This window comes from Poeciliopsis prolifica, unplaced genomic scaffold (assembly GCF_027474105.1).
Source record: "Poeciliopsis prolifica strain line A6 unplaced genomic scaffold, Auburn_PproV2 SCAFFOLD008, whole genome shotgun sequence".
NCBI classification, from domain to species: domain Eukaryota; kingdom Metazoa; phylum Chordata; class Actinopteri; order Cyprinodontiformes; family Poeciliidae; genus Poeciliopsis; species Poeciliopsis prolifica.
The window spans coordinates 4,779,165-4,802,796 of record NW_026562383.1 but is presented as its reverse complement, the minus strand read 5'-3'; the positions used below and the strand labels follow the sequence as shown (position 1 = coordinate 4,802,796).

General features: G+C 42.9%; 2 protein-coding genes across 4 annotated transcripts; both read right to left on the bottom strand.

Moving 5' to 3' along the window:
- Window positions 1–230: 230 nt before the first annotated feature.
- On the bottom strand, window positions 231–5,912 carry LOC129362223 (SH2 domain-containing protein 1A-like). Its single transcript, XM_055033658.1, has 4 exons — window positions 5,734–5,912; window positions 2,526–2,586; window positions 1,046–1,187; window positions 231–868 (listed from the first exon to the last, which is right to left on the bottom strand). Exons 1-4 carry the CDS (start codon window positions 5,910–5,912, stop codon window positions 819–821), a joined length of 432 nt encoding a protein of 143 aa, XP_054889633.1. The 3' UTR covers window positions 231–818.
- On the bottom strand, window positions 5,888–14,951 carry LOC129362221 (uncharacterized protein CXorf38-like). 3 transcript variants are annotated; one of them, XM_055033656.1, is made up of 7 exons: window positions 14,727–14,951; window positions 14,500–14,634; window positions 12,797–12,919; window positions 12,573–12,722; window positions 12,070–12,267; window positions 11,835–11,969; window positions 5,888–5,947 (listed from the first exon to the last, which is right to left on the bottom strand). In XM_055033656.1, exons 1-6 carry the CDS (start codon window positions 14,931–14,933, stop codon window positions 11,847–11,849), a joined length of 936 nt encoding a protein of 311 aa, XP_054889631.1. In that variant the 5' UTR covers window positions 14,934–14,951; the 3' UTR covers window positions 5,888–5,947; window positions 11,835–11,846. The 3 variants fall into 3 exon arrangements, with proteins under 3 accessions (XP_054889631.1, XP_054889630.1, XP_054889632.1); XM_055033655.1 differs by lacking the exon at window positions 5,888–5,947 and having other exon boundaries at window positions 11,357–11,969; XM_055033657.1 differs by lacking the exon at window positions 5,888–5,947 and having other exon boundaries at window positions 11,357–11,969; window positions 12,806–12,919.
- Between the last annotated feature and the right edge of the window lie 8,681 nt (window positions 14,952–23,632).

Below are 23,632 nucleotides of genomic sequence, written 5' to 3'. Positions count from 1 at the left end.
AATGACTCAAAACACTACAAAAAAACAAGAAAAGAAAAAAAAAAGAAAAAAAAAAGGGTCGGCTAAATGTCCGGTGAAATTCTTTACTATATTAAATACTAGTTGCATGCAGCAAAAGCTAAAGGTTTAGGTGACAAATTCAACCCCTCAACAATTAACTTGTTTATATCACAAAAAGGAAGTGAATAAAACCACACATGCTCTGCAAACGAGCGGTCAGATGCAACAGCTTTATAGGCTTTTTTTTTTTTTTTTTTTTATCTGATGCTGAGTTGAGGTTTGTGGTGCAAAAACGAGCAATTAAAACTCTTGCGGTGAAACAATCAGTCCCGCAGGAAACAATCCGTTTCCTTCGCTGCTGCAGCAGTGAAGGCGTCTTTTTTCTCTGATGCCTTTCAGAGAATAAAGAGGCTCAAAACTCACATAAAGAGGTTCAAAACAGAGCTGTGAGCTGCAAGCTGAAGCGCGCAGAAAATCCCTTTGCTGCGAAATCTGAAGGAAAGCGTCGGTGCTGCGAGCCGAAACCGTCTCTGGCAGACAGGCAGCGATGGAGCTCAGATAAAGGACGCAGGTCTGCAGCGAGGAAACCACAGGAGATCAGACGGAGGATTACACCCCGTAATCACACTGCATCAATTCAAGGCAGAAACACCTTCACCACACACACCGGCAAAACAAAACAATTATCATAAAAAATTATAAAAACTCTTCAGAGCCCTTCCCAGAACTTTAAACACAAAAATAAATATGGAAAGGTTTCGGCTGCAGCAACAGATGGAAGAAGATGATCCGAGAGCGGTCAGCGTGGCGACGGGGTCTCACTGGCCAGACTGGCCGCTGCCGCCGTTCATCTCCATGTAGACGAGTCCTGCGGTGGAGGAAACGGTGGGAGAGTTCAGGAGGAATGCGAGGCAGACGCTACCTCTTCTTGTTTTTTGCAAATCAAAACCATTAGAAATCTCTGACTCATATCGATCATGCACAGCATGCGGCAGCGAGTTTCTTTTTTTTTTTTTTTGCTTTTAAACCTGTTTTTGCGTCGCACCTTGAATCCAGTTCCTCGGTACCGTCGTTCGGTCCAGAGGGAGAGTGAGGGGAGCTACGCTCTGATGGCAGGTCGGATGGCTTCTGTAGTGATCGATCAGCGATTCAACGGTCCCAAACCTCAGCAGTCTGCCTCTTAAATCCTGCAAAACACACACACACACACACACACACACACACACACACACACACACACCACACACACACACACACACACACACACACATTCAAACCGTTGTGAACATTTTTTTGGTACCCTTTCAGATTTTTTTTTTCCCTCACCCTTAATTTGAATGTTTCAACCCTTCAACACACCTTCGGGCCAGACTACACTTAAAAAAACACAAAATCTTACCAGGAAATTTTGTTGTGCAAATATCTTAGGACACATGAAATGAGACTAAACTAACTAACAAGTAACTTTTCAGCAATAAACAGCTTTTTATAAGTCAGTAATTCCTTAATAGTGATGAAAAAGTCCTACTTCCACCGGCAGATTATAACTCACTTATAACAAAACATTTTTCCTATTTTGAATGTAATTATTAGGGATTTTTAATCAATATTATGGGATTATTTACTTAAAAAACTACTATCTTGCTAAAAAAGCTTCTTGTAAGTTAGCTTTGTCTTAAATCAAGTATAATGAGGCGTTTGAGTCAATAGCAAAAGTTTTTGGTGAGATTTTGTGTTTGCAGTGTATTTCTATACATCCATCCTGGCCAGTGCTACACATGAAGGTTGGTTGAATAGATCCTGCCTGACAACAGGAAGGAGGATAAAAGATCTCAAAAAGCAGCACCCCATGCCACAATCTGAAGGAGATTCCCTCAAATCTGTCAGTACAGAAAGACTGATGGGTGACATTTCTAAAGATTTGGAGAACATTCTCATGAGTGGCCAGACTATCAAAATGAAGCCCAATCTCTCTGGGATCACACAGCAGGACAATGACCCAAAGCGCACCGGCAGGCCCACCTCAGATTGGCTCAAAGCAAATGTTTTATGAAGATTTTGGAGTGGTCTAGTCAAAGTAAGGACTTAAATCTATAGTTAAATGGCGCACCATGAGCACAACCAGGTTAAAATTCCTCCACAGTGACGTAAACAACTCATGGCCAGTTATCACGCATGCTTGTTGGCGGCGGATGCCAAGCGTTACCCTTCCACATGAGGTCAGGTTAATTTGGCAAATATCTTAAATTGAATATTTATAGAAGTTCATTTTGTGAGATTTTATTTTGCACGTGATAAATTGATACCCAAAAAAACAAAACAAAAAAAAAAACCCAACACAAAACAAAGAAACAAACAAAAAACCCCAGAAGAAATCTTCAGAAAAACAAGCTGTCTTCTTTTTTTTCTTCTTCTTTTTCTCTTTTAGCAGCGTTTGTGTTCGCTGAGTGGAAACAGCGACCGACTTCCTGGTCTGCGTTTCAGAGTCTGTACAAGTGTCACCTGCTCCTCTGAAGTTCACCCACCTGGAGGTACCAGCCGCCGCCGTCGCGCTCCAGCCTGTAGGTGTGCACAAACGGCGCCTTCCTGTGAAACAGAAACTGCTTTCAGACCACTTCTGCGAAACCGGAATGAGAAAAGGTCTGAAATGGGCACGCCGTGTGGATCTGAGGCCGCCGGTGACTCACTGATGTTGGGGGCTCACTCGCTGTGAAAGCAGACATCAGTCGCTCTGCTCAGCGGCGCCGCTTTTGCCTGAAACGTTCTCATTTTACCGCAATAGTTTTTAATTTTAAACAGTGCTTCCAATATTTTTTGGGGGCATTTCGCTTTCGTTCTGCTTTGTGTTTTTGTGTGATGGGTTTCTTCAGAAACAAGGCTTCAGTTCCCAAATGACTCGTCAGAGCAGCTTTACGTATGTTAACGGCATTTTGATTTCTACTTGATTTCTGTGATTTGACTGTGAGTATTTTCCTAGTGTTGAAAATAATCTTTTTCAGGGTTTTATTGGGATTCTGCGAAGAATCAGGCTGCCTCAACAATGCGTCAGGTTTCCAGGAAAAAAAAAACAAAACACAAAAAACAGTTTCTGGTTCCTTGTTTGACCCGTGAACAGCCATCAGAGACGGGATGGACTGAATTGAACTCTACAGTCGGAAATTAGTGAGTTGGCTTTGCAGGTTTGACCAAAGCAAAAGATTTGACAAAAAGATATTTTAGACCAAAAACAAAAGACGTAGGCCGTTATTTTAGGAAAGTGGGGACATGTTTGTTTGTTTTGAGGTGAGAGAGATTTTTAGGACGCGGTGGAGATTTTTTTCCAAACTCACAGAGGTGAGACAGACATCCTGTGTGTCCCAGATAGAACTGCTCATATCAGCGATAACGGGGAGCTGTAAGCACATGGAGCGCCATTCAGCCTCAGTGGAGGGTCTTCCATCCATTTCACCGTTTTACAAAAGCAGACATAAAACGTCTCAACACGTCCTAAAGCTCTTCGAGCTTCAACTTATTGACTGATGAGACGCTGACGGTTCGCCACTCAGAGCGTTTTAAATTCAGATCAAATTAGAAGTGAATTACGTCTATTTGGTTTCTTTTTTTTTTTTTTTTTTGTCCCGTTTGGTGCCAACATTCCTCATCAGGAAGTATCTGACCTGAAATATTTAATGGTAGAACTTCTATTAAGTTTAAACTTTGATTCCAGTAATAATTCTCGAGGATTTTTCCATAAATTCCTGAGTCACATTTACTTATTGCTCACATTTTATGATTTGAGAAAATTTATTTTTAGTTTGTCTAGAAACATATTTGGAATATTTACGTGATTATTTGCTTATCCAGGTTTTTTTTTCTCTTTTTATTTTTTGTCAAATTTAAATGTTGAAGACAATCAAATGCATATAAACCAAAGAGCAGTTTTACTGATTAAATATGAATGAAAAGAAGACATGGAAACCAACCTGGGCTCAGATGAAGCACGAACTGAGTAAAACCTCATCGATGTCGAGTCGAGAAATTGCAAACAGGACGCGGATGCTGGACAATGTCTGAAAGCAACACGTCCCAAGAGAAATCCAAGAAAAAAAATCCATGAAAAAAAAAACTCACTACCATCTATCAGTCAGGGAAAGGTCAAAAGGTCATTTCTCAGCGTTTGGTTCTCCAGCAAACCACAGGGAGAGACGGCATCCACAAGAAAGAACCGGGAACATCAAGGAAGTGGTTGACCTGCCAGCATGACTTCAACAGTGGCTTGATGACACAACCAGGAGCAATATCTAAAGCGCTGCAGACCTCTCCTGGCCTAGTTAAAGTTCACGATTTGAGGACAACACAGAGAAGCTCAAGGCCGTAAAGAACGCAAAGACCCATTTCACAGCGGCCAGTAAACACCTCCACGCAACCCAGGATTTTTTTTGGGGAAAAATATTGTGCAAACTAACAAACATGAAACTTTTTAGGTGAAATTAGCATTTCAGAAAAGTAACATTTTACTAACAATCAAACATGGTGGCGGCAGTATTATGCTCTGCGGAGCACTCGAGAGTCACAACGAGTCGACGAAACTGAAAACAAAAATGTGCAAAAAGGATCTCCTAGGGGGGCCTAGTCAAAGTCCAATTGATGTGCACGGCTGAAAGCTTGGTTTCTTATCGTGGTCCGACCCTGCACAGAACCAACGCAGGTGTTCAGAGACACACTGACTTGGTCTGTGGCTGTCACTAAATATATGACATTGACTAGTGCAGGGTGCTTTCCTGTGATGTTGTTACATGTACGCATGCTGTTTGTCCAACGCTCTCTGCTCCATTTTCATTTCTGTCTCGGCCTTTACGTTTTCCCCATCTTCGTTAAGATCAAAATAAACCAAAAGCCAAAAAATGTCACCAGGTATTTTACAGTAACGCTCCACTTGGGAAGGTGAAGCCGTTTACTTTCGACATTCAGACAATAGTTTTGATTGCTGCACAGCCTAATAATAATAATAATAATAATAATAATAAAAATGTTTAAAAATGTAGACAAAATGAATCCAATAAAAGATTTATTACCAAGAAGCACAGCAAACAATTATTATTATTTTTAGGTTGCATATTGGAATCTGTTTAAAGAGCTGAAAGCCTTACAGTCAATTCACCAAAATTACTCAGGATACTTCAGATGTAAAATTAAGACAGATTAGGAGTTCAAAGTGCCGTACTTTACACCAAATGGTAATTAGTCTTTTGGTATTTACACAAATATAGTTTTTTAATTGTACATTGAAAATGATTTTAATAATCATTAGAAAAGAGAGTTTTTCTGCTCCTGCCCCATGACCTCAGCGCTTTTCAGTTATAGAAAACCGAGTCGTATTTCAAGCAACGATGCGTGGCAGAGACCGTACCGCCGCAGACGAAGAGAAAACGCCGAGATCACGGCTGGCGAGGCGGCTTTCGTTGGCCGTCAGAGTCGTTTCCGCCTGCTTTTTTTGTTTCCGTTCCTTGCGTTTATTTCTCAAGTCTGCGCACCAAGCTGCAAAGCGAAAGCTTCCACATATTTCATTTCTGCTGAGCATCTTTTCTCTGAAACATGCGAGAAAACCGTTGACATCGAGAAAAGGAAAAGAGTTGTGGTGTTACCCAACAGAGAAAACGCCGCCAAGAGAAAACCGTGAGGCGAAAAATCAGCAAAAGTCTGTCTGGTTTTCACGTTTAGATCAAAACCAAGAAGCGAGAAGGGAGACGTCACCTCACGCACAGACAGTAGGCCCCGGGCACCGTCTCGCTGTCCCTCAGCAGAAAGCTGCCGTCGTGTCCGTACATCTCCAGCAGCTTCTCGGTGACTTTGCTCCCGATCCGGCCGTAGTAGATGGAGCGAATGGCGGCGCCCTGCGACTCCATGGCGCCCTCAGAGCCAAGTGCATCCATCTGCTTCGCTCTCTGCAGGTGGAGGTGAAGGCACTCTGCTGCACACCGAGACACACACACAGAGACAGAGAGAGAGAAAGACAGTGTGCAAAAGGTTATACAAGGCAGGAAAAGCTTTTCTGGTTTTCACACTTTTCTGTCATGCAGACACAAAACTGCAGCATGCATGTGATGACTTTTTTTTCTTTTAAACCACATTAAAGAGTTCAGGGGTGGAGCAGAAAAGAATTACTCTCATTTTCTTTTTTTTCTTTTTTCTTTTGCTTTTTCTCCTTTGAATTGTTCGATCGAATTTAATCGATTTTAAATTGTATTTTTTTTACCCAATCTGTCTTTGGTTTGTGTTTTAAACAAACCAAAGACAGATTGGATAAAATGCAGCGATTCAGTGGCGAGAGGAGAGGATTCGGGCGAACAGACGCGGCCCTGAAGCGGACAAAACAACCAGCGGCCCCCCGAGCTCCACCCAACGCCCGCAGCTACACATCAATAGCAGCTGTGGTTTCATCTGAACGCCTCAGGCCTGCTCACGAGTTTTAAATAAAAAAAAAAAATTAAAATGACAAAAAACATTTCACCTGAGAAAGGTCAGGCCTCTGGGGCAAGACAAACGGCGACGACAGGATGGAACGGAATATAGAGATCGATCTAGAACCGGTCTGAACCATGAGAGCTCCTTCCCCGTCGCTGCGTTTGTGACAAACAAAAAGAAAGAAAGATTTCAAATTCAAAGCGAAGCATTAGATTGAGCGTCGTGCCAAAGTGCGAAACGAAAGCTTGCTGCCATGTAAAGTGATGACTTCATGACTGTGTTAACTCGTTAACCTCACACCCGTTCTGTGCAGTTCAGCTAAAAAATTTTTAAAAAAGAACAAAAAAACCAAACAGGAGTCTGTTGAAAGTCGACCAGTTGCGTATGTTTTCACACTTCTCGCCTCGTGGTTTGTTGAAGCTTCTTTCTTCCTTTGCTGTGTTTTCAGATTGTTATGGTCTTTGGCCAACACACATCGTGACGTCACCAAAACCTTCTCCAAAATCCATCGTTATTTGTGTATTCAGTTTTCAGAAGAAAAAAGTTGTAAACTAGAAGAACCGAAGAAATTTAACCGGGTCCTGACAAAGTGTGACCGTCACTTTGGACCAGCGTTTTAAAAATGAGCATCAATGCTAAGCTTAGCAAAACAAAAAAAAAGTGAGTAACATGGACTTGAACCATGTTACTAATTTTATGCTAATTTTACAAATATGTTAATTTTAGCATGCTTTAGCGTGTCAGTAGCATGTGGACCATCACCAGCATGTTGTGTGTAATTGACTCACTACATTCAATATACTAAACATGGCTAACAAGTGAGAGAAATAGATGACACCTTATTTAAGATAAAAGGCTCTGCAGAGCGCCAACCTGAGATAAAGATACTTTCTATCATCTCACAACCGGAAGTTCTGTGCATCTTATTGGTCAAAAGCAACAACAAACAAACACATAATAACTCGTGTTCAAAAGAATTACTACTACAAATAATCTCCTGGCCAAAAACGGGAGACTTGATGAGACGTCATGCCCTATGATGTCACTGACATGACATCACTGAAAGGCTTTGACAGGTTTTGAGTCGCCGTCTCCCTCAGTGACTCCTCACAAACAAACAGAAGTTCGAAGAGTTTTCACACCAGAATTGTGTTGTTCAGACTTTTAGAGAGATGAACGTAAAACGGATCTTTTTTAACTGTCCCGATGTTCCTGACCCGATGGAGAAGGTCCTGGAAGGGAACAAGCTGAAGCTGTTTGCAGCAAACCTGCAGCTCGGGTTGCTCATCGACTGCGGAGCTTTGAAAGCTTTGGAGCAGCTTGGCAAAGAGGAAACTGCCTTCATCCAGAAGATTGTAGACAGGATGGCAGAAGGTCTCACAATGCCAAAGAATTTGCTACAACGTCCAAGAAGCGCAGAACCATGTGCAGCAAAGTTCTCGTCGAGCTGAAGAAGACGTTCAGCAGCTCTCAGCTAAAGAACCTGCTGGAAACGAAAGACGAACACGTCATCGCCAAGATGATCGAACTTCTGCAGAAACAAATGAAGAAGGCCTTTAAAGGCTTTGACAACAGTTTGCTCAAAAAGCTGCGTACAGCAAAAGTTGCGGGACACGTCACGTCGTTTGTTGTCGTGGTCGTTACAGGCCTGATCATAATGTTGTAGCAGTTCAGTTTGAGAGCTGAACTGTTACAGCATTAGTTCAAACCAACTCATAACTCAGTGGTTCAACGGCTGGGAACAGATTTGCTGAAGAGGCGCTGAAACTGGTGGCTCTGATGAACTGTGAGTCCGTCTTTAACTTCTCCGATGTTGCAGAGTCTAGATGTTAAACTAGAATTCAAACAACTTGAGAAACTGATTTATTTCTCAAATCAATCAATCCTGATGGAGGTGATCTGCAGCTCTCCCTGGCCCTTCATTGACAGGCAGATTGGCAGCTGAAGAGGCTCGGGCATCTGGTCAAGATGCCTCCTGGTCGCCTCCCTGGTGAGGTGTTTCAGACCCCGGGGACGACCCAGGACACAGTGGAGGACAAGTGGCTGGGAAGGGTCTGGGCCTCCTTTCTTAAGCTGCTACCCCTGCGATGGATGGATGGATGGATCGGACAGACGGACGGATCGGAACGGATGGACGGACGGATTGGACGGACGGATCGGATTGGACGGACGGATCGGATGGATGCATTGCATGCAGTTGGAGCGTTTGACACATCTAGTGCATCCAAAGCTCCACATAGACTTTGAATATAAACCAGAATTGCCTGACGCTCAAAACGTGTTTGATGTGAACGCACCATGTCATTGTTCAATGGTAACAATGACATCAGCAGTGATGACATCACTCTTTGATGCATCAAATGAATCTCTCTTGAGTGATGCACACAGACTGTTTTTTCAAACCTCTTCCTGTTTCACACTTATAAGTTATAAGTTATGAATCTTCTCAAGGAGCATTGTTACAATTATTTGAAGGCACAGAATCATCTCAGTACTGATTCACATTCTCAGGTTAGAGAGACTCGCCTGGTATAAAGCAATTCTTTCAGTACTGAAATTTATGGATTTAATCAAAGTATGTTATGAATATGTGTGCATTTACTCCATCTTAAGTCCAGACTAGATTTTTTGTTGCTTTTGCCACCACTTTATGATGTAAGATATAACCAACAGCAGTATTCAGAGATGCAATGAGTTCATAGCAGTTGTTCCACCACGTTTATAATTCTGACATTTTGCAATCATTGTACTTCTAAAGAGCAGCTCAGAGGGAGACAAAATTCTGTCTGTTTTCAGTGAAACTGACTCTGTTTTGCGTCAGTGTTTTGTTTTGTCGCCACAGTTACTCGAAATCCCAACAACAGTAATAGTTCCCCTCACGGGACCGAGCCGCACATTTTAATATGTATATTGTGAGGGGCACAATATACATATTACATATACAGCGGTACGGGCTGCATTAACGGTGGTAGGAAGAGGCAGATATTTTGAGGTGAAGAACAATAGGCGCCTGCCATACATTTCTATGGCAGGCCCCAATAGAAATGTATTATTATTTAGTTTTATTTAGTTTTTCATTCTGATAATCGTCATTCCAAAAACATGAATTATCCTCTCACAAAGTCGTTTTGGTCTCTTTTTTTGGTTTGTTTTTCATCCCACTTTGAAAGCGTGATGCTGAAGGATAAAATCTCTTCCCAGAGGACGCCTGAAACCTTTTGGTCAAAACTGGCTGATATTCGGAGCTTTTCATGATTCATGATTGCTTCACAAAAACCCTAATCTTGTCTGAGAGAAAAGAAACGCTCTTGTGTATTTGAGTCTTTTCATAAGGCGCAGTTTCGTTTTTGATGTGCAACTCGCCCTCTCGTATTCGACAGTGGTCCAAAGTTCATCCGTTTTCCAGGAACCTGGACGAAGACAATTTGCGGGTGATGCTTGGCAGTGTGCGCGTAAGTACTGACATGGCACCATCATAAACATGAAGGAGTCTTTATGAATGCTGTCATGAAGTGTCATTTGGTAAATAATGACAAATCATGACTTTAAAAGTCGCATTAAAAGTCCATTCGAAGCGCCAGCTTTGCATTAAAGTGTCATTGTTCACGAAAGAATACAGAGTTGGCGCTTTTAATGCAACTTCACATTAAAAGCGTCATTATTTACCAAATGACACTTCATGACAACAGTCAGGTATTCATAAAGGCTCCGTGTTTATGACAGGTGTTATGTCCATTTTATTCATAACACCTGTCCCGTGAAATAATAACATAATAATAACATTTATATGCAACATTTGAGATACATTAAGATGCAAATAAACAATAGATTAAACATCTTATTGCTTAAAATGTAACTACATTGCATTCTTTCAGTACATTTGCCTGTAAAACACGTTTACAAAGATGTTTTTGTCTTAAATGTATATGTTGTACAGATTTGTCTTAATTACTGCTGCTTCAGAATATCGTCTTTATCTCTTTGAGTCTGTAAACTCCATTTGACGACTAAATGATTAAATGAGTTGATTTTTTTTTTTTTCCAATGACCCGACGCGTCACGATTGATCCAGTTAATCGTTTTGGCCCCCACTGAAATGCAACATTGACTTTATCTTAGAAGGGAAGTGAAACATGACGATAAATCTCTTTGGAGCTTTCTGCTCTCGGCACCAGAACCAGGACCAGAGGAAGAATTGGCTGCCTTATCTGGGTCCAAAATCTGACTGCCAGTTTACCTGAGGAAACCAACTGGGCTTTCCAAAGCTGTGCGGTTTCTGGAAACGTCCCTTGACAAATTGCACCTTGATGACGTCTTCAACAAGCGTCCATCTGAACACTGGCTGCATGTTTGACTTCTCTTCTTGGCAGGAACTCCAATTAGATCATGAATGAAATTTTTTTTTAAAAGTAACCCGACCCAAGCCCAACAGCATCGTCTCTGTATTCAGAGCCGAGCCTGAAGTAAACCCGACATATTATTCCAATTAATCTGCTTCCACTTTTGTTTTTAGCCTTTCTTTAAAGACTAAAACAGAAAGACTCAGCCACCTCCATCTGGTTGCTGGTTGTAACCGCAGGATGAGTCGAGTGCGAATCTCCTGAGACATGAGATTGATAAGAGCAGAAGAGGTTGTGGCTGTGTGCGCATCGTTAGCGCCGAACAAACTTCTGAACCTTCATTTCTTCAGACACAGTTAACTGCCTTCCCCTCTCCTCAGACCACAAGTGGATTAACGCAACTTTAAATTCAGCATTTTTGACCCGGCCACAAAGCAATTCATTTTTGGCCTGAATTTCGGCTCAGGTTCAGACCGGGAATATAAACATTTACCGTGATTTAAGGTTTTCCCAACAGGATTAGATTTATTGCCGAGAACCTCGACTACAGCAAAGAAACAATGGATCGAACATTTCCTTGTTTCCAAGTTTTATTTGAACCGGACTGTAGGATTTTGACCCTGTTTGAACAGGAGAACAGTCAAAGTTGTGAATCAGGTCATTGGTAAAAACACAGACATGCTGTCGCAATGGAGGATTATTGCTGTTAAACGTGGAGAAAAACTATTAATAGCCTTCTCCAACATAAAACGTATAAAACAAAAGCCCTTTAAGTCGAGGCACATTTGGTGTTGAAACAGTAAGCTATTGAAAAAAAAAGTCTCTGGATATTTTTGCTAGAAATATAAACAGACAGTTGATATCACTGGTAGCTAAAGTTCTTTCTTAAAAAAAGAAAAGATTTTTTTACATTTTGTGTTTATCCCCGTATTCTTCTTAATAAGTGCATGCAGTCAAAACAATAAACTCTGTACAGTTGTTTCCCGACTTGATCTGACCATAGCCCATTTCAAGCAAGAAGCACAAGTCCACATCGAGTGTGAAACGTACTCTGGTTCTCTTTCAACCCTCTTCTCCTCCTTTAGCCTGCAGAGAGTCGATCGCTTGGAGCTCAGAGGAGAACTTCTCTCCTAGATCTTTGTTTGCCTGGAGGAAGCCCTGCAGCCGTTTGAGCTGCTCCGCGTCCTGAGGAAACGGGGGGAGGGGAAACGTGTGTCTTTACGTCTTGTTCAATAAAAAATAGAAAGTAAAAATAATGCAAGTGTGCGGTTTTTGTTCAGCCTACCTGCGTCTTTGCATCCTCGTCTTCCTCGTTGGGAGCACACAGACACTCCCGCAGCATCTCCCCCAGGAGCTCGGATTCCCACCGGCTGACCGACTCGGCGTCGGGCTCCAGCAAGTCGGGGTCTGATGCGGCCATCGCGACGGCGGAGTCCAGTCGGTCGACACCAAACACGCGTATTGAAAGATCTACGGTCAGCATCTGGATCGCAAAAAAAGAAAAAGAAAAGAAACAACTTAAAACATGACGACAGCAGCTGCTTCTCCATATAATTGTCCATGTTGGTATCGCAAAAATACATTTCCTTTGTGGAAATGCAGCAATTTGAAAAACAAAACTCATATTTTTTTTATAAAACTTTTTACCGTCGGGGTGATTTGGGTGTACGGCCATATTTAAATCAGCGTATTTCTCAAAACTATGGAGTATGCAGTTGCACTTGTAGGGGAAACGCGACTGCAAAGAGCCTGAGAGCGGAGCTGCCGCTGTTCTCCAAACAAACTCACGCCTTCGATTTGCCTCCCGACGGTCAGCATGTGGGGCACGAAGCTCAGCTGCTGCACAAAGTGCCTCAGAGTCCACCTGTAGCGCCTCATCCAGTCGTCCTTCACCCGCAACTCGCAAGAGTGCATCAGCTCGTTCCTGCACTGAATCACCTGGAAGCAGAAACGCACATGTGATGATGCGGTTTTAGTCCTGTCACCAAAGTAAGTCTTGCGCCACTGCTCACCTGCCTCACCAGCTTTGGATCCACGGAGCTGAAACAGTCGCAGTAGTTGATCAGGTTGAGCAGAGCGGAGGCGTCGAACTCGTCGGCGCGGTTCACCTTAGCCTGACCTCGTGGCATGTACGCCTGAAGACACAGAGCGGCAGAGGATGGGGACCCAACAGGAGGAGCAGAAAGCTCAAACCCTCCCGACGGACTCGTGGTGGTTTGACGTCGCCGTGGTTTTCGCGGCCACGGCGGGTCCTGATCCCATCAAGAGACGTTTATTTGCGATCCGCCGAGCATCTTGACTCGGGTTTGTTTTCATGCGCTTCCACTTCGTCTGCAGAGGCGTCTCACCTTTCATCTGAGTCCAGGCAGTGATTTCTGCTGCACGAGCCTCCAGTGTGCTTACCCGTGTTTTGAGACGGAGCGAAAAGAAAAAAGATCATAAATAAATTACACACGCAGTTCTGAAAAACTTGAAACGTGTTTTTTACACTTGACCTCATCTTATCTCAGAATGGATGTAAATATGTTTGAGTTTTTTTGTGCTGATGTTTTATGTACTTTCCCTTGGGATAAAAAAGGAGTTATCATCTATGAATGGTTTTGAAGATTCTACAGATTTTTTGTCATTTAAACTTTTTTGACACAATCTAAGAAATACATTAAAATATGCAAATAAATAATTAATTGGACTCCTCCTTTAAACTAGACATTTTATTGACTAAAATGTAGTATAAAAGCATTCCTTTTGTGTCTTTGAACTGGGTGAGTAGATATTTAAAAAAAAAAAACACTTGAGGAGTTAAGGCTTAATCAATTACTTAAGTAATTAATCAGTCCAATAACCGATTGATCACAATTAATTGTTTCTGCCTTAATTTAGCAGAACCTCTAGAAAATTTAAATAGCTGTGGAGCTTTTTATTTAATGATTTCATAATAGGTATTAGATAGCAAGTATGTTTTCTTTTTTATTTCAGATAGGAACAATACTGCCATCTAGTGGAACTTTACAGTATTGCAAGCCTCTATGTGTACAGCTCAGGAGTCAAGTGGCTGTTCAGATGCCTCTTAATCATTTTGGCTGAAAATAATGCAGAACTAACCAATGTTTTTAAATATGAACACAGCAAACGCAGGTTTCTGGCTGTTTTTGTCCTGCAACTTTTGAATTTGATTTCAAATAATACGTTTTCAGATCCGTTTTCAATGTCGTTTGATTGGAATCTAAATGCTTTCTCAAAACTTTGTTCTCCATCTCGCAAAAAGAAAAAACATCTTATTCTGAGGATTTAAAAAAAAAGAGTAACACCAACCTTCCTACAGTGGCAGTGTATCTGAAATCATAACATGTCATCCAGCAAAATCGGTTATCGTGACACCCGGTGAGCAAGCTCTGCACTGGCAGCCAATACAAAAAAAAAAAAAAAAAAAATCCAATGTGGAGACATCTTGACTCCAACCAAACCCTCTGAGTTTCTGATGTCACTATGCTGAAGCCAACGATTTCGGGGGGGATGGGTTTTTTGCACGTATGTTGATGCTCAATCGTGCATTGAGCATCAACACAAATTGCCAGCACAAGAAGTGGAGGAACAAAGTTTGGGAGGCAACAATGAAGTCCCTCCCACAGCTGTGGCATAAAGGACAAGGAGTCCAGCAGCACCGCCACTAAGGCTGACTCTGCGAGTGGACAGGGTGATGGTCAGTGTGGTCTACCTTGGCCACCTCCCAGTGGTCCGTCCTCCAGTTGGGGGGGAAGCAGTTCGTCCAGTGGATTGTGCCGCTGGGCTGCCTGTGGTGTTTCAGGATCTCTCTCTGCCACTCCGAGCAGCCCCTGCACACCGAGGCAAGCTGCCGGGAAGGAGAACCCAATGAGACACACCGACCGGCGGGAAGTTATGAACGGGACAGACTGGCTAGGGACGAATGTTCAACAATCCTACCGCGTTCCCTCGGGGTTTACAGGAAGAGGTCTCGCAGGGTGTCCGCAGGGGAGGCCGCTGGTTGAGCAGGTCCCCGTGGAAAGCTCTCAGCCGCTGCTCGGTGAACGGGAGGAGGCCGTCCTTCAGGAGGAGCAGGCAGCGTCCCGCTTTCAGCCAGTTCTTGTACTCCTCGTCGTTGAGGCGGAACGCCAGCTCCTCGCTGACCATCTCGGCTCCACTTCCTCGTAAAGTGACACGCGCAGCAAAGGGGCCGGGCGAGGTCCGGGCCTCGCGCCCAGCTCGGCCCACTGGCTGCAGTTCGGCCCGGCGGCCACCAGATGGCGGTGTGTTACCGTGGCTACAGAATGCCGGGGCGGGGAAAATCCGTGAGGGAGACGAGCTTATGTGTGGAAGAAGGGAGTTTATGGCAGAGATCTCTGAAAAGTTGTATGTTTATAATGTCTTTTTTGTTGTTTTGGTCTTCCTGTCTTGGGACTACAGATGGAAATTAGCAATTATGCTATAATCTGGCTCATTTACAGTCTGTACATAAGTATTGATTGTTAATTAATGTGCACTGTCCCTAATAAATTAAATTAAATTAAAAACTGGAGAAACTTAGTTTGGAAAGATTTTTTTATCTGAAGCTGCAGGACCAGAGACAACTTGGACTCTGTCAACACGAGTGGGACTTAAAATCTCAAATATTTGTATTGATTGTATTTTTTATTTCAGATTCTGATTCGTCTTTACGCGTGGAATCATCTAAAAACTCACTGTTTCATTGACTCTCGTACTTTAGTTCACCTCTGCTTTTCTTCACGTTTTTATTTCTCTCAACACGGCGGTCACGATGTATATTACCAAGCTAACGTTTTCAGCAAACATGAAAATCTCCTTATCAGGTCCGTACCTTGTGGGAAAAGCCAGATTGGCTCTGTGAAGCAGCCGTGTGGGAAGACTGCATGTTTGTGATAGTCAACTCTCCTGCATTCGAAAAAGCTTTTGATTTCCCACAACTAGCCCACTGTATGTGGAAAAGAAGTTAAATTTCTCCAAGTCATCTCTTCAAATGTGAGGACAGAAGGATTTCAACATCTTCTGCTATAGATATTATTGCAGCATCACTATTTAAAGCCGTTTTCCCTTGTACTGCCGACTATTTGCTTATCCCTCAGTCTTAGTAAAGTTTCATCATTCAAAAATGGTGTATTTCTCCTCTTCTTAAAAAGTCTACCACCTTAGATTTATCGTGTCCTACGACTTATAGGGTGATCTCAAAACCTTCTTTCCTGGCCAAAATTATGCAACAACCGTGGGATTTCTGATGACTGTAATATTTCAGCCACATTTCAGTCTGGTTTTTGAAGAGCCTATCCGACAGAGTCAGGATTCCTCAGAGTGACTAACGGTTTGATGATGTGGAAATGAGAATCGTTGGTGTTAGCCGGATGTAAATCCCGGGTTTATGTTCAGCCCTTTAGTATCGGGGATCATTCAGTGCTGCTTGTGAAACTGAGTCTTTCAGAAATATTTGTATCGCCCAGTCTGGTTTAAACTCGAGGTCTGTTACCCTCAACCACAGGGTTCCACTGTGTGCCTGTTTTTGGGCCTAATTTATTTGTCTTTGTCGCCTTCCTTTGTGCGGTCTTTTAACATCTTTTAATGAAATCTCTTATCATTACTGCGCTGACGAGGCTCAGGTTTTAATTACTTTTAAATCCCATTCAATTTCCGAGCTATCTGTTCTACAATGGTATATGAAATCAAGCAAATGAAGGTGGAATAATGATTTTCTCCAGTTGAATGAATGAAAAAAAACACAGGTTCTTATCTGTGCCACAGATAACTTGGTTCCTTCATTTATCCAGCCATGAAACAGAAGACTTTCCTCTCAGCTGCTCTGCTCTCCTCCTTTTGATCATGATCCATCTCAAGAGGGATGAATCGGTAAATCAAGAGCTGCACATTTTGCTCAGCCTTATACTCCATGATAGATTGGAAACCCATTTACTGTCCTATCCTAACGTCAATCATGTACAAAACGGAGGGAGCGTTCCACGTCTGCTGACTGAAACAAAAGCTAATGCAGTGGGTGGTGCTGACACATTGCCAGTCTTCAGCTGCTGAAAATATGCAGACTTTCAATAAAGATATTATTTTTATACAGACGCCTTTTTTTATTTTTTTGTCTCTAGTCTACAGGCCCTCTGGTAGTTCTCCACTTCTTAAGAGAATCTGTGCCTTCCCTAGTGGTCCTACCATTTTAGTTGATGTTGAAACAAAGAGATTCAGTCTGAATTTCTCTCATGTTCTCTGCGCTGCTCTTACTAAAGTTTTCCTTTACATATTCCACGGTTCAAGAGGACTCGCTAATCAAGTACAACGTATTCCACAAAGATTTGGTCAACTAGTTTTTCCATTAGAAGGCTGAACTACAAAACTAATTGCCCCGGTACAGCTTTCTGCTTTTGTTTTAGATTGTGGGTTTTACAATTCTTTCGGATGATTCATCAGAGACCTCCGATATCTTAGTGGTCTGATTAACCCCAGACCTGTAGAATCAATAAATCACTTGAGGAGAAATAACACGTCAAATCCCGGTGCAGAGATTCAAGAACAGGTGAGAAACCGGGGAGCAGCGCCGGTGCAAGACACATATACAAAGAGCCATCAAAGGCTCCTGCCCCGCTGCAGTGACCTTTGCAGAATGTCTTCCCCTCTTTCACAACCCACTTTTCTGTCAATCCACTGTCAAATAAAGGCCAGTAGAGCAATAAATAAATAAATAAATGTGTAAAAAGCCAAACAAAACTATTTTTGAAGGACTTGGGACTCCAGTGAACCACAGAACACTGGGGAGCCTCAGGAGTGACCAGCCCACCAAAACTACACAGAGCACGCTGATTACTCACGGCGCTCGGTTACATTCACGATTTAACAGCGAGAAAACAGGCGGGGAAAAACGGCATCGAGATTTCAAAGGCGATTAAACCACAAAAGGCTCGCGCAGCATATGATGAACACATCTTGATGGCCAACAAAACCGTAGAGGGAATACTCTGGTGAATGATGAATCCTAACTCACCATTTCAGAGAGAGTACCTCATGTTTTTCTTTAGGTCCTGGATGATTATCTGTCATTTCTGAAACCATAAATTCTGCTCTCTTCTGCAGAAAATCCCAGAGGAGAACATCATCAGTTTGAGTCGATTCAGGTCGAACCTCACCGCCATTGACTTCTTGTGGCATGACAGTTGAATGCAATTAAGACATTTGTTGAACAGTTGAGAAAAAGACCAAAAAAAAAAAAAAACAAATATATCTTTATATTTAAAAAAAAAAAAAAAACGGACAAGAAAATAGCCAAACATTCATCTGTCCAATAATTTTAGATATGCGTTCCATGTCACTCATTTCCGTTTCTTTGGATTTTGTGTTGTGAAAAACTAGGTCTCTCACAGATCTGTCTTTCACTCAAATTTTGCTTGAACATATTTTTATTCATAGCTCTGTGGAGAGCAACATGCAGCGTTCACTCAAAGATTAAGCCTCCCACCTTATCCCTATGTCTAAACCAATCCCTCTCAAACATACACCTACTTGAGAGCCCACATCACCTCTCTGCAGTGACTGATGTTCCTGACAGTAAAAACCTGCAAAGAAAACCTGTGAGGCGGCTCGGTCTCCGCGAAAAGCTTGGCCGCATCTGATTAAGACAATTCCAACCCGGCGTTTCATCCGCACAGAATCCCACAAGACTTACTTTAAGGGTAGCATAATTAGGCCACGTTCGGCAAGCTGTTCAGCAGTTCAGTCGTGACTCCATCTGAGGACGCGTTCTCTAGCTAGGAAGATCTAAAACGAGGACTGAAACCTTGATATCAAATGAGCCGTCTCTGCTGGCAGTTTTTTTGCATTTCTGTGTCAAAGTTCTTCATATTCTTTCTTCACTTTGGACAGCAGGCCGGAGAAGTGCGCCGAACAGAGCATCGCTTTGTTGTAACATGCGTGGACAATCCCTATCACAAGAGCAGGAACTCGTGTTGTTCTCCATATTATTTGCAAAGTTCACTGCAATCATCAGGACTTTTCCCTCCTATTTCAGTTTGCAAATCGTTAGCCGAACCTGCCGGTTCTACCTCTCGTTAAAGTTTTCCCCATTTCCATTTGCCTCAACGCAACAGATTGATTCGGGAGACAAATTTCACTTTTAACCATGGGAATTTGGTCCTGGTGAAAGCCTCGCTAAAATATTTAAATTGATTTTTATTTTAGGCGTCAGGTAATTCCTCCCTGGCTGCTCCCCGCTCGTCCCCGAGCTACTCGGCTCCTCGCTCTTCCTCCCACTGCCCTCCAACCTTCTCCCGCTCCGCTCCTCTCCCATCGCCTCCCCTGCTTCTGCTCGGCTCTGCATTTAAATGAGGAAAATTGTCAAAGAAAACCATTAATGCGAAGTGAAAGCACCTGATGGCAATTCTGACAGCACATGCGCAAAAGGCACAATTAACTTGACCCGGCTTTGCAATCCAATTTGATACCTTTATGTCAAGAAATTGAATTATGATTGGATTACCTATAGGTGCCCACATTTATAGATGACCTTAGCACATCCGACAGTTTCCACAGAATCAGTGGAGATGCCCAACGTACCTTTTGAGCAAATATGCCAGCTTCCTCTTCCTCGCTTTACTCAATAACCTCTGAAGATCCACTCGAAAATAACCAGAGCTGAAATAATGCTAAAGCTAGAAAGCTCCAAATAAGTTTCGAGAGAGAGCCAATGTTTCCACTACCCTGTCAAAAGGTACACCTCCCTCTCCCAAATTACAAATATTGGCTGTCAAAAGAAACCTGCTCGGGGTGTTAGCTAAAACGAGCATGCATTAGCTTAGCAACATAAACACCATAAGAAACTTGAGCGAAGTGTTGAATATTGTTTCACCTAAAAGGAATTTGCGGTTCATTTAGTAGAAAAATAAACAAAGCCAATGGAACCGGTACAGCTACAGCCATGCTAGCTAACAGCCTGCCTGCTGGAAATTAGTATCAAGGTGCTACTTCCCAACAGAAACTCTGAAGAGGAGAACATTTGCACGCTACGGCTTCAGCTCAGCTTCATTTAATTGGACTGCTGACCTTGTATGAGCATTAAATCATTTCATGGGAATCCATTTCGCCTCAAGTATGTCTGACTCCATAATGACAGGTGGCGATGTGCCCCCTTTTGGCTTGTTAGCAGTAGGGCCAACACAACCGAGTGTCTAAGTAACTCAGGTAATATGACATGAGGTCTGCACCTTCATCAGGATAGTTGGATGTTATCTGACATGTGCAGCCTTTTCTCACGTGGTGCAAAGTCAGAAGAAGAGAGCGAGCCAAATAGGGGGTGGATGGGGGGGCTTTCAGTTTCCTGTAGGGTTGCCAACTTCTCAGTAGCTTTTAGCCATTCCTTATGTAGTATGAACTAGAAACTATGTGGAAGACACTAAAAGTGAGCAAAACGCCTTAATATCCTTAGAATTACAACGGCGTTTTATTCTGTCCATCCTTCTTTTGTCTAACTGTCCAGCTCTTTTCCCTTGTTTAATCCTTGATTTTCGCCAAGCGAAGGCACTCTAAAGAATCACCAGTTGAATTATTTAGCTCTGTATTTCACTGCATTAAATTTGAGCTCAGTTTAATTAGGTTAGTTAAGACCATATTGTGGAACAGCTGGCTTCCTACCACAACCCAAAAATATCCATGTCCGATCCGATCGTTCAGATTTGCCCTGATTGACACGTGATTGATTGTTGCAGGTAAGAAGTTACAGATAAGCATTTGTTTTATTTGAAATGCACTGCAAACTCTCCCAAATGTTTAATCTGGGCCACATTTATGGTGAGAGATGAAGGTACCACAGTTGCCACCGGGGGCAGAGTAACCTCATGGGAGCACCGGGCAGCCAGGCATTTCACAAAAACACAATGACCTCCGCCTTTATTCAGTTCAATGCTTTGGCGTATGATTCATAATTAACCGAGTCAAAACAAGACACGACATCAAGCACATTCCATAATCCATCCGAAAAGCAAGGACCAATCAAAAGATTGGATCTTCACGGAAAGGCAATCTGCGTTTTTTTTGATTGGCTCAGACCTTCACTTGTTTCTACGAAGGTGAGCAAACACAGATAGACCCACGAAAAGGGAAACAACATCAAATATTCAACACGCCAGTGAAACCCGGGGAGAAAAAAAAAAACTCTGAAAAGATTTTTAGTCACGTGCTCGATCACAGAGGTCGCACTCTAGGGATCTGGAAAGCAAGAGAGCGGTTTGGATCAGGTTGATTGTATATGTTTAATTGGACTCCCAGGTGCATTTTTGCTGGCTTAGGGATTCCATAAATTATGATTCCAGACACTTCCAAGTCAGGGGCGCGTGTTATTATTTTTGGAAGAAGAGCGTAACAAGAATACCTTGGACCGTGTTTCATATGAAGTGACAAAAGCTGGCAGCGCTGAAAAATGTTAATTCGAAACGGCGAAGAGTTAACTCCAGCTAGTTTTTAGTTTTAATTCTTGACGTTAACAGTGACGTTTCGGGAAGCTCCAGGAAGAGGTCTTCTCCGGCTCTCCGTGCCGTGGGACCACATCCGCCTCCCGATCCGAGTGGAGGCGGCGCCCCTCGTGAGAGGTGGCATCACCGAGCTGCTACACCTGCCGCCTGCCGTGGAAAGCAGAGTTGAGCACCCAGAGGAGGGCGGCCGGCCGGCTGGCAGCTGCGTGCACCGACGTCCCCGAGGCCGCCGCTGAAGGCGTACGTCGGGGACCGGCTGACAGATACCATGCATCAACCAAGACCATAGTGGCTCGCTGGAGGAATAGCAGCGACTAACCCTCTTGCTATTTCTAGCCTGAGCCCTGTGGAGAGTTGTCTCCCGAATGTCAAAAGCAATATATATATATATATATATATATATATATATATATATATATATATATATATATATATACATATATATATATATATATATATAATATATATATATATATATATGAAGAATAAGCACTTAACATTGCAACCTTCCACTTCCATATCCGGGGCGCCACTGTTTTCTCAGTGGTGTTTCTCCTGACGTAGCTGGTTTCTCGGTGCTGCAATTTCCCAGAACTTCTGATTCTAAAGGAACAGAAGCGTCGACCCACGGACTACAATTTATATTGAATTACACTCCTCTAGGATGTTTTGGAGTTTTTTTTATAGATTGAAAAGCAAAGCACCGGCTGTACATTTAATACCTTCAGGCTCTCGCGTTGATGGCTATTAAAAGAGATTCATCAAGCCTGACGTGGGGGAAATCTTACACCGAAACAGGAGATCACCGAGGACCCAGAGCTGGAAATTAAAGCTGAATTATGTCAGTCAGAACTTGGCTGATTACTTTGAAGCTTCACTACTATGATGACCATTACGCATCGAGTTAATCTTTCAGGTTTTGTCGCGTTTGCACCAAAACTGCCATCTTGGGAGATTGACTCAGTCTGGGTTGGGGTTAGGATTCGTGGCAGCAACCAGAGAATAACACAACATGGACAAATTCAGCCCTTACTGTGTCTTTTGTATGTTGGTTTCCTTTGTCCTCTCCAGCTTATACATCTTGTTTTGCTTCCTTGCCTTATTTTGCTTTGCTTTGCCTAAGGCAAAGCAAAGCATTAAATCGCTGCTTCATTAAATCGCTGCTTTGATTCGGTCCTTCAGCGTGAGCATGCAGAGGCTACGGTGGAAAGTAGAAGCTGTGTTTAACCGGGAGAGGTTCAGAAGAACCGGCTTCAGGAGGCTTAACGTTTGCTCCGGTCAGCCGGGGATGGAGAGCAAAACTCAAACGATGAGCTTCCATACACAGGATTCCCGATATGGTACAACAAACATGCTGGGAAACAGTCTTACAGTAAATACAAAGTCAGTTGTGTAAATTTTATTTTATTATAACAACTCAGAGTAAGGTGGATTTTTTTATAGCTGACAGCAGCCATAGTTGCTCTGTTTTTTTTTTTAACTTGAGAGAGGAAAAGTGTCACTTTCCTTCCACTTCTCAATTAGGTTCTACTTTGCGCCGATGAAATAAAATGTCCACAAAGCTGAAGCTCGCGGTTGTGATGTTACAGTAATTCTGAGAAATGTGATGGTGGAAAAATCCTTTGTTGCGGCTGCCACTGTGATTAAGTGTTTCTCTCGCTCCCTTCAAAAGTTTTAACATTTTTATGCTGTCATTACGTCCCCCGCTGAAAGTACCTCCCAATAAACAACCTGACATTTACGAAATGTCAATACAGTACGCCGCTCTCCTGGCGCTTCGCCGGAGGAAACGCAGGAACAAAAGGCGGCCGGCCCGCCCGCTCTCGACCCGAACCGTTTCTCCCGCTCAGAGCCAAACCTTCATCGTCTGCGCGCGTCTTCGGCCCGGGTCCCGTCCATCGCCCGCGTGACCTCTGACCTCTCCGCGCCCTGACTCAGAACAGCGCGTTGGGAACAGATTGGGTTCACACCCGTATATTGTTTCTGCCTCTCTGTCAGGTTAAGTGGGCCAGGAGGGAGGGGGGGGGGAAAGAAACAGCTTGAACAAGCAGAAGCGGTGACAGGACTCCTAATTAAAACGTATTACGTTACGATTATGAAAATGAAAAGACATTTGTGTTGTATCAAATAATTTCATCTTTACATGAAAATTTAATTAGTCTTTTAGGGTGCACAGAGAAAAACAAATATCCCTCTATCTTTGTAATTGGATCTCTGAGGATTTGATGATAGTTAAAGTAGATTAGACACCCTGGAGTGTGTGTGTGTAGGTGTGTGTGTGTGTGTGTGTGTGCGTGTAGGTGTGTGTCTGTGTGTGTGTGTGCGTGCATAAATGAGCCCTATTCAGCAGTCAGTTGAGGGGAC

Bases quoted from the DNA above. Each gene is read 5' to 3' on its own strand.
- LOC129362223 (XM_055033658.1), bottom strand. From the start codon at position 5,912: ATGGATGCACTTGGCTCTGAGGGCGCCATGGAGTCGCAGGGCGCCGCC. The intron at 2,587-5,733 runs GTGACGTCTCCC...TCTGTTTCACAG, and splicing joins GCCTACTGTCTGTGCGTGAG to GAAGGCGCCGTTTGTGCACA. The intron at 869-1,045 runs GTGCGACGCAAA...CCTCCACCGCAG, and splicing joins ACCGAGGAACTGGATTCAAG to GACTCGTCTACATGGAGATG.
- LOC129362221 (XM_055033656.1), bottom strand. From the start codon at position 14,933: ATGGTCAGCGAGGAGCTGGCGTTCCGCCTCAACGACGAGGAGTACAAG. The intron at 12,920-14,499 runs GTAGACCACACT...CTGTGTCTTCAG, and splicing joins ACCACTGGGAGGTGGCCAAG to GCGTACATGCCACGAGGTCA. The intron at 12,723-12,796 runs GTGAGCAGTGGC...TTCTGCTTCCAG, and splicing joins ATCCAAAGCTGGTGAGGCAG to GTGATTCAGTGCAGGAACGA.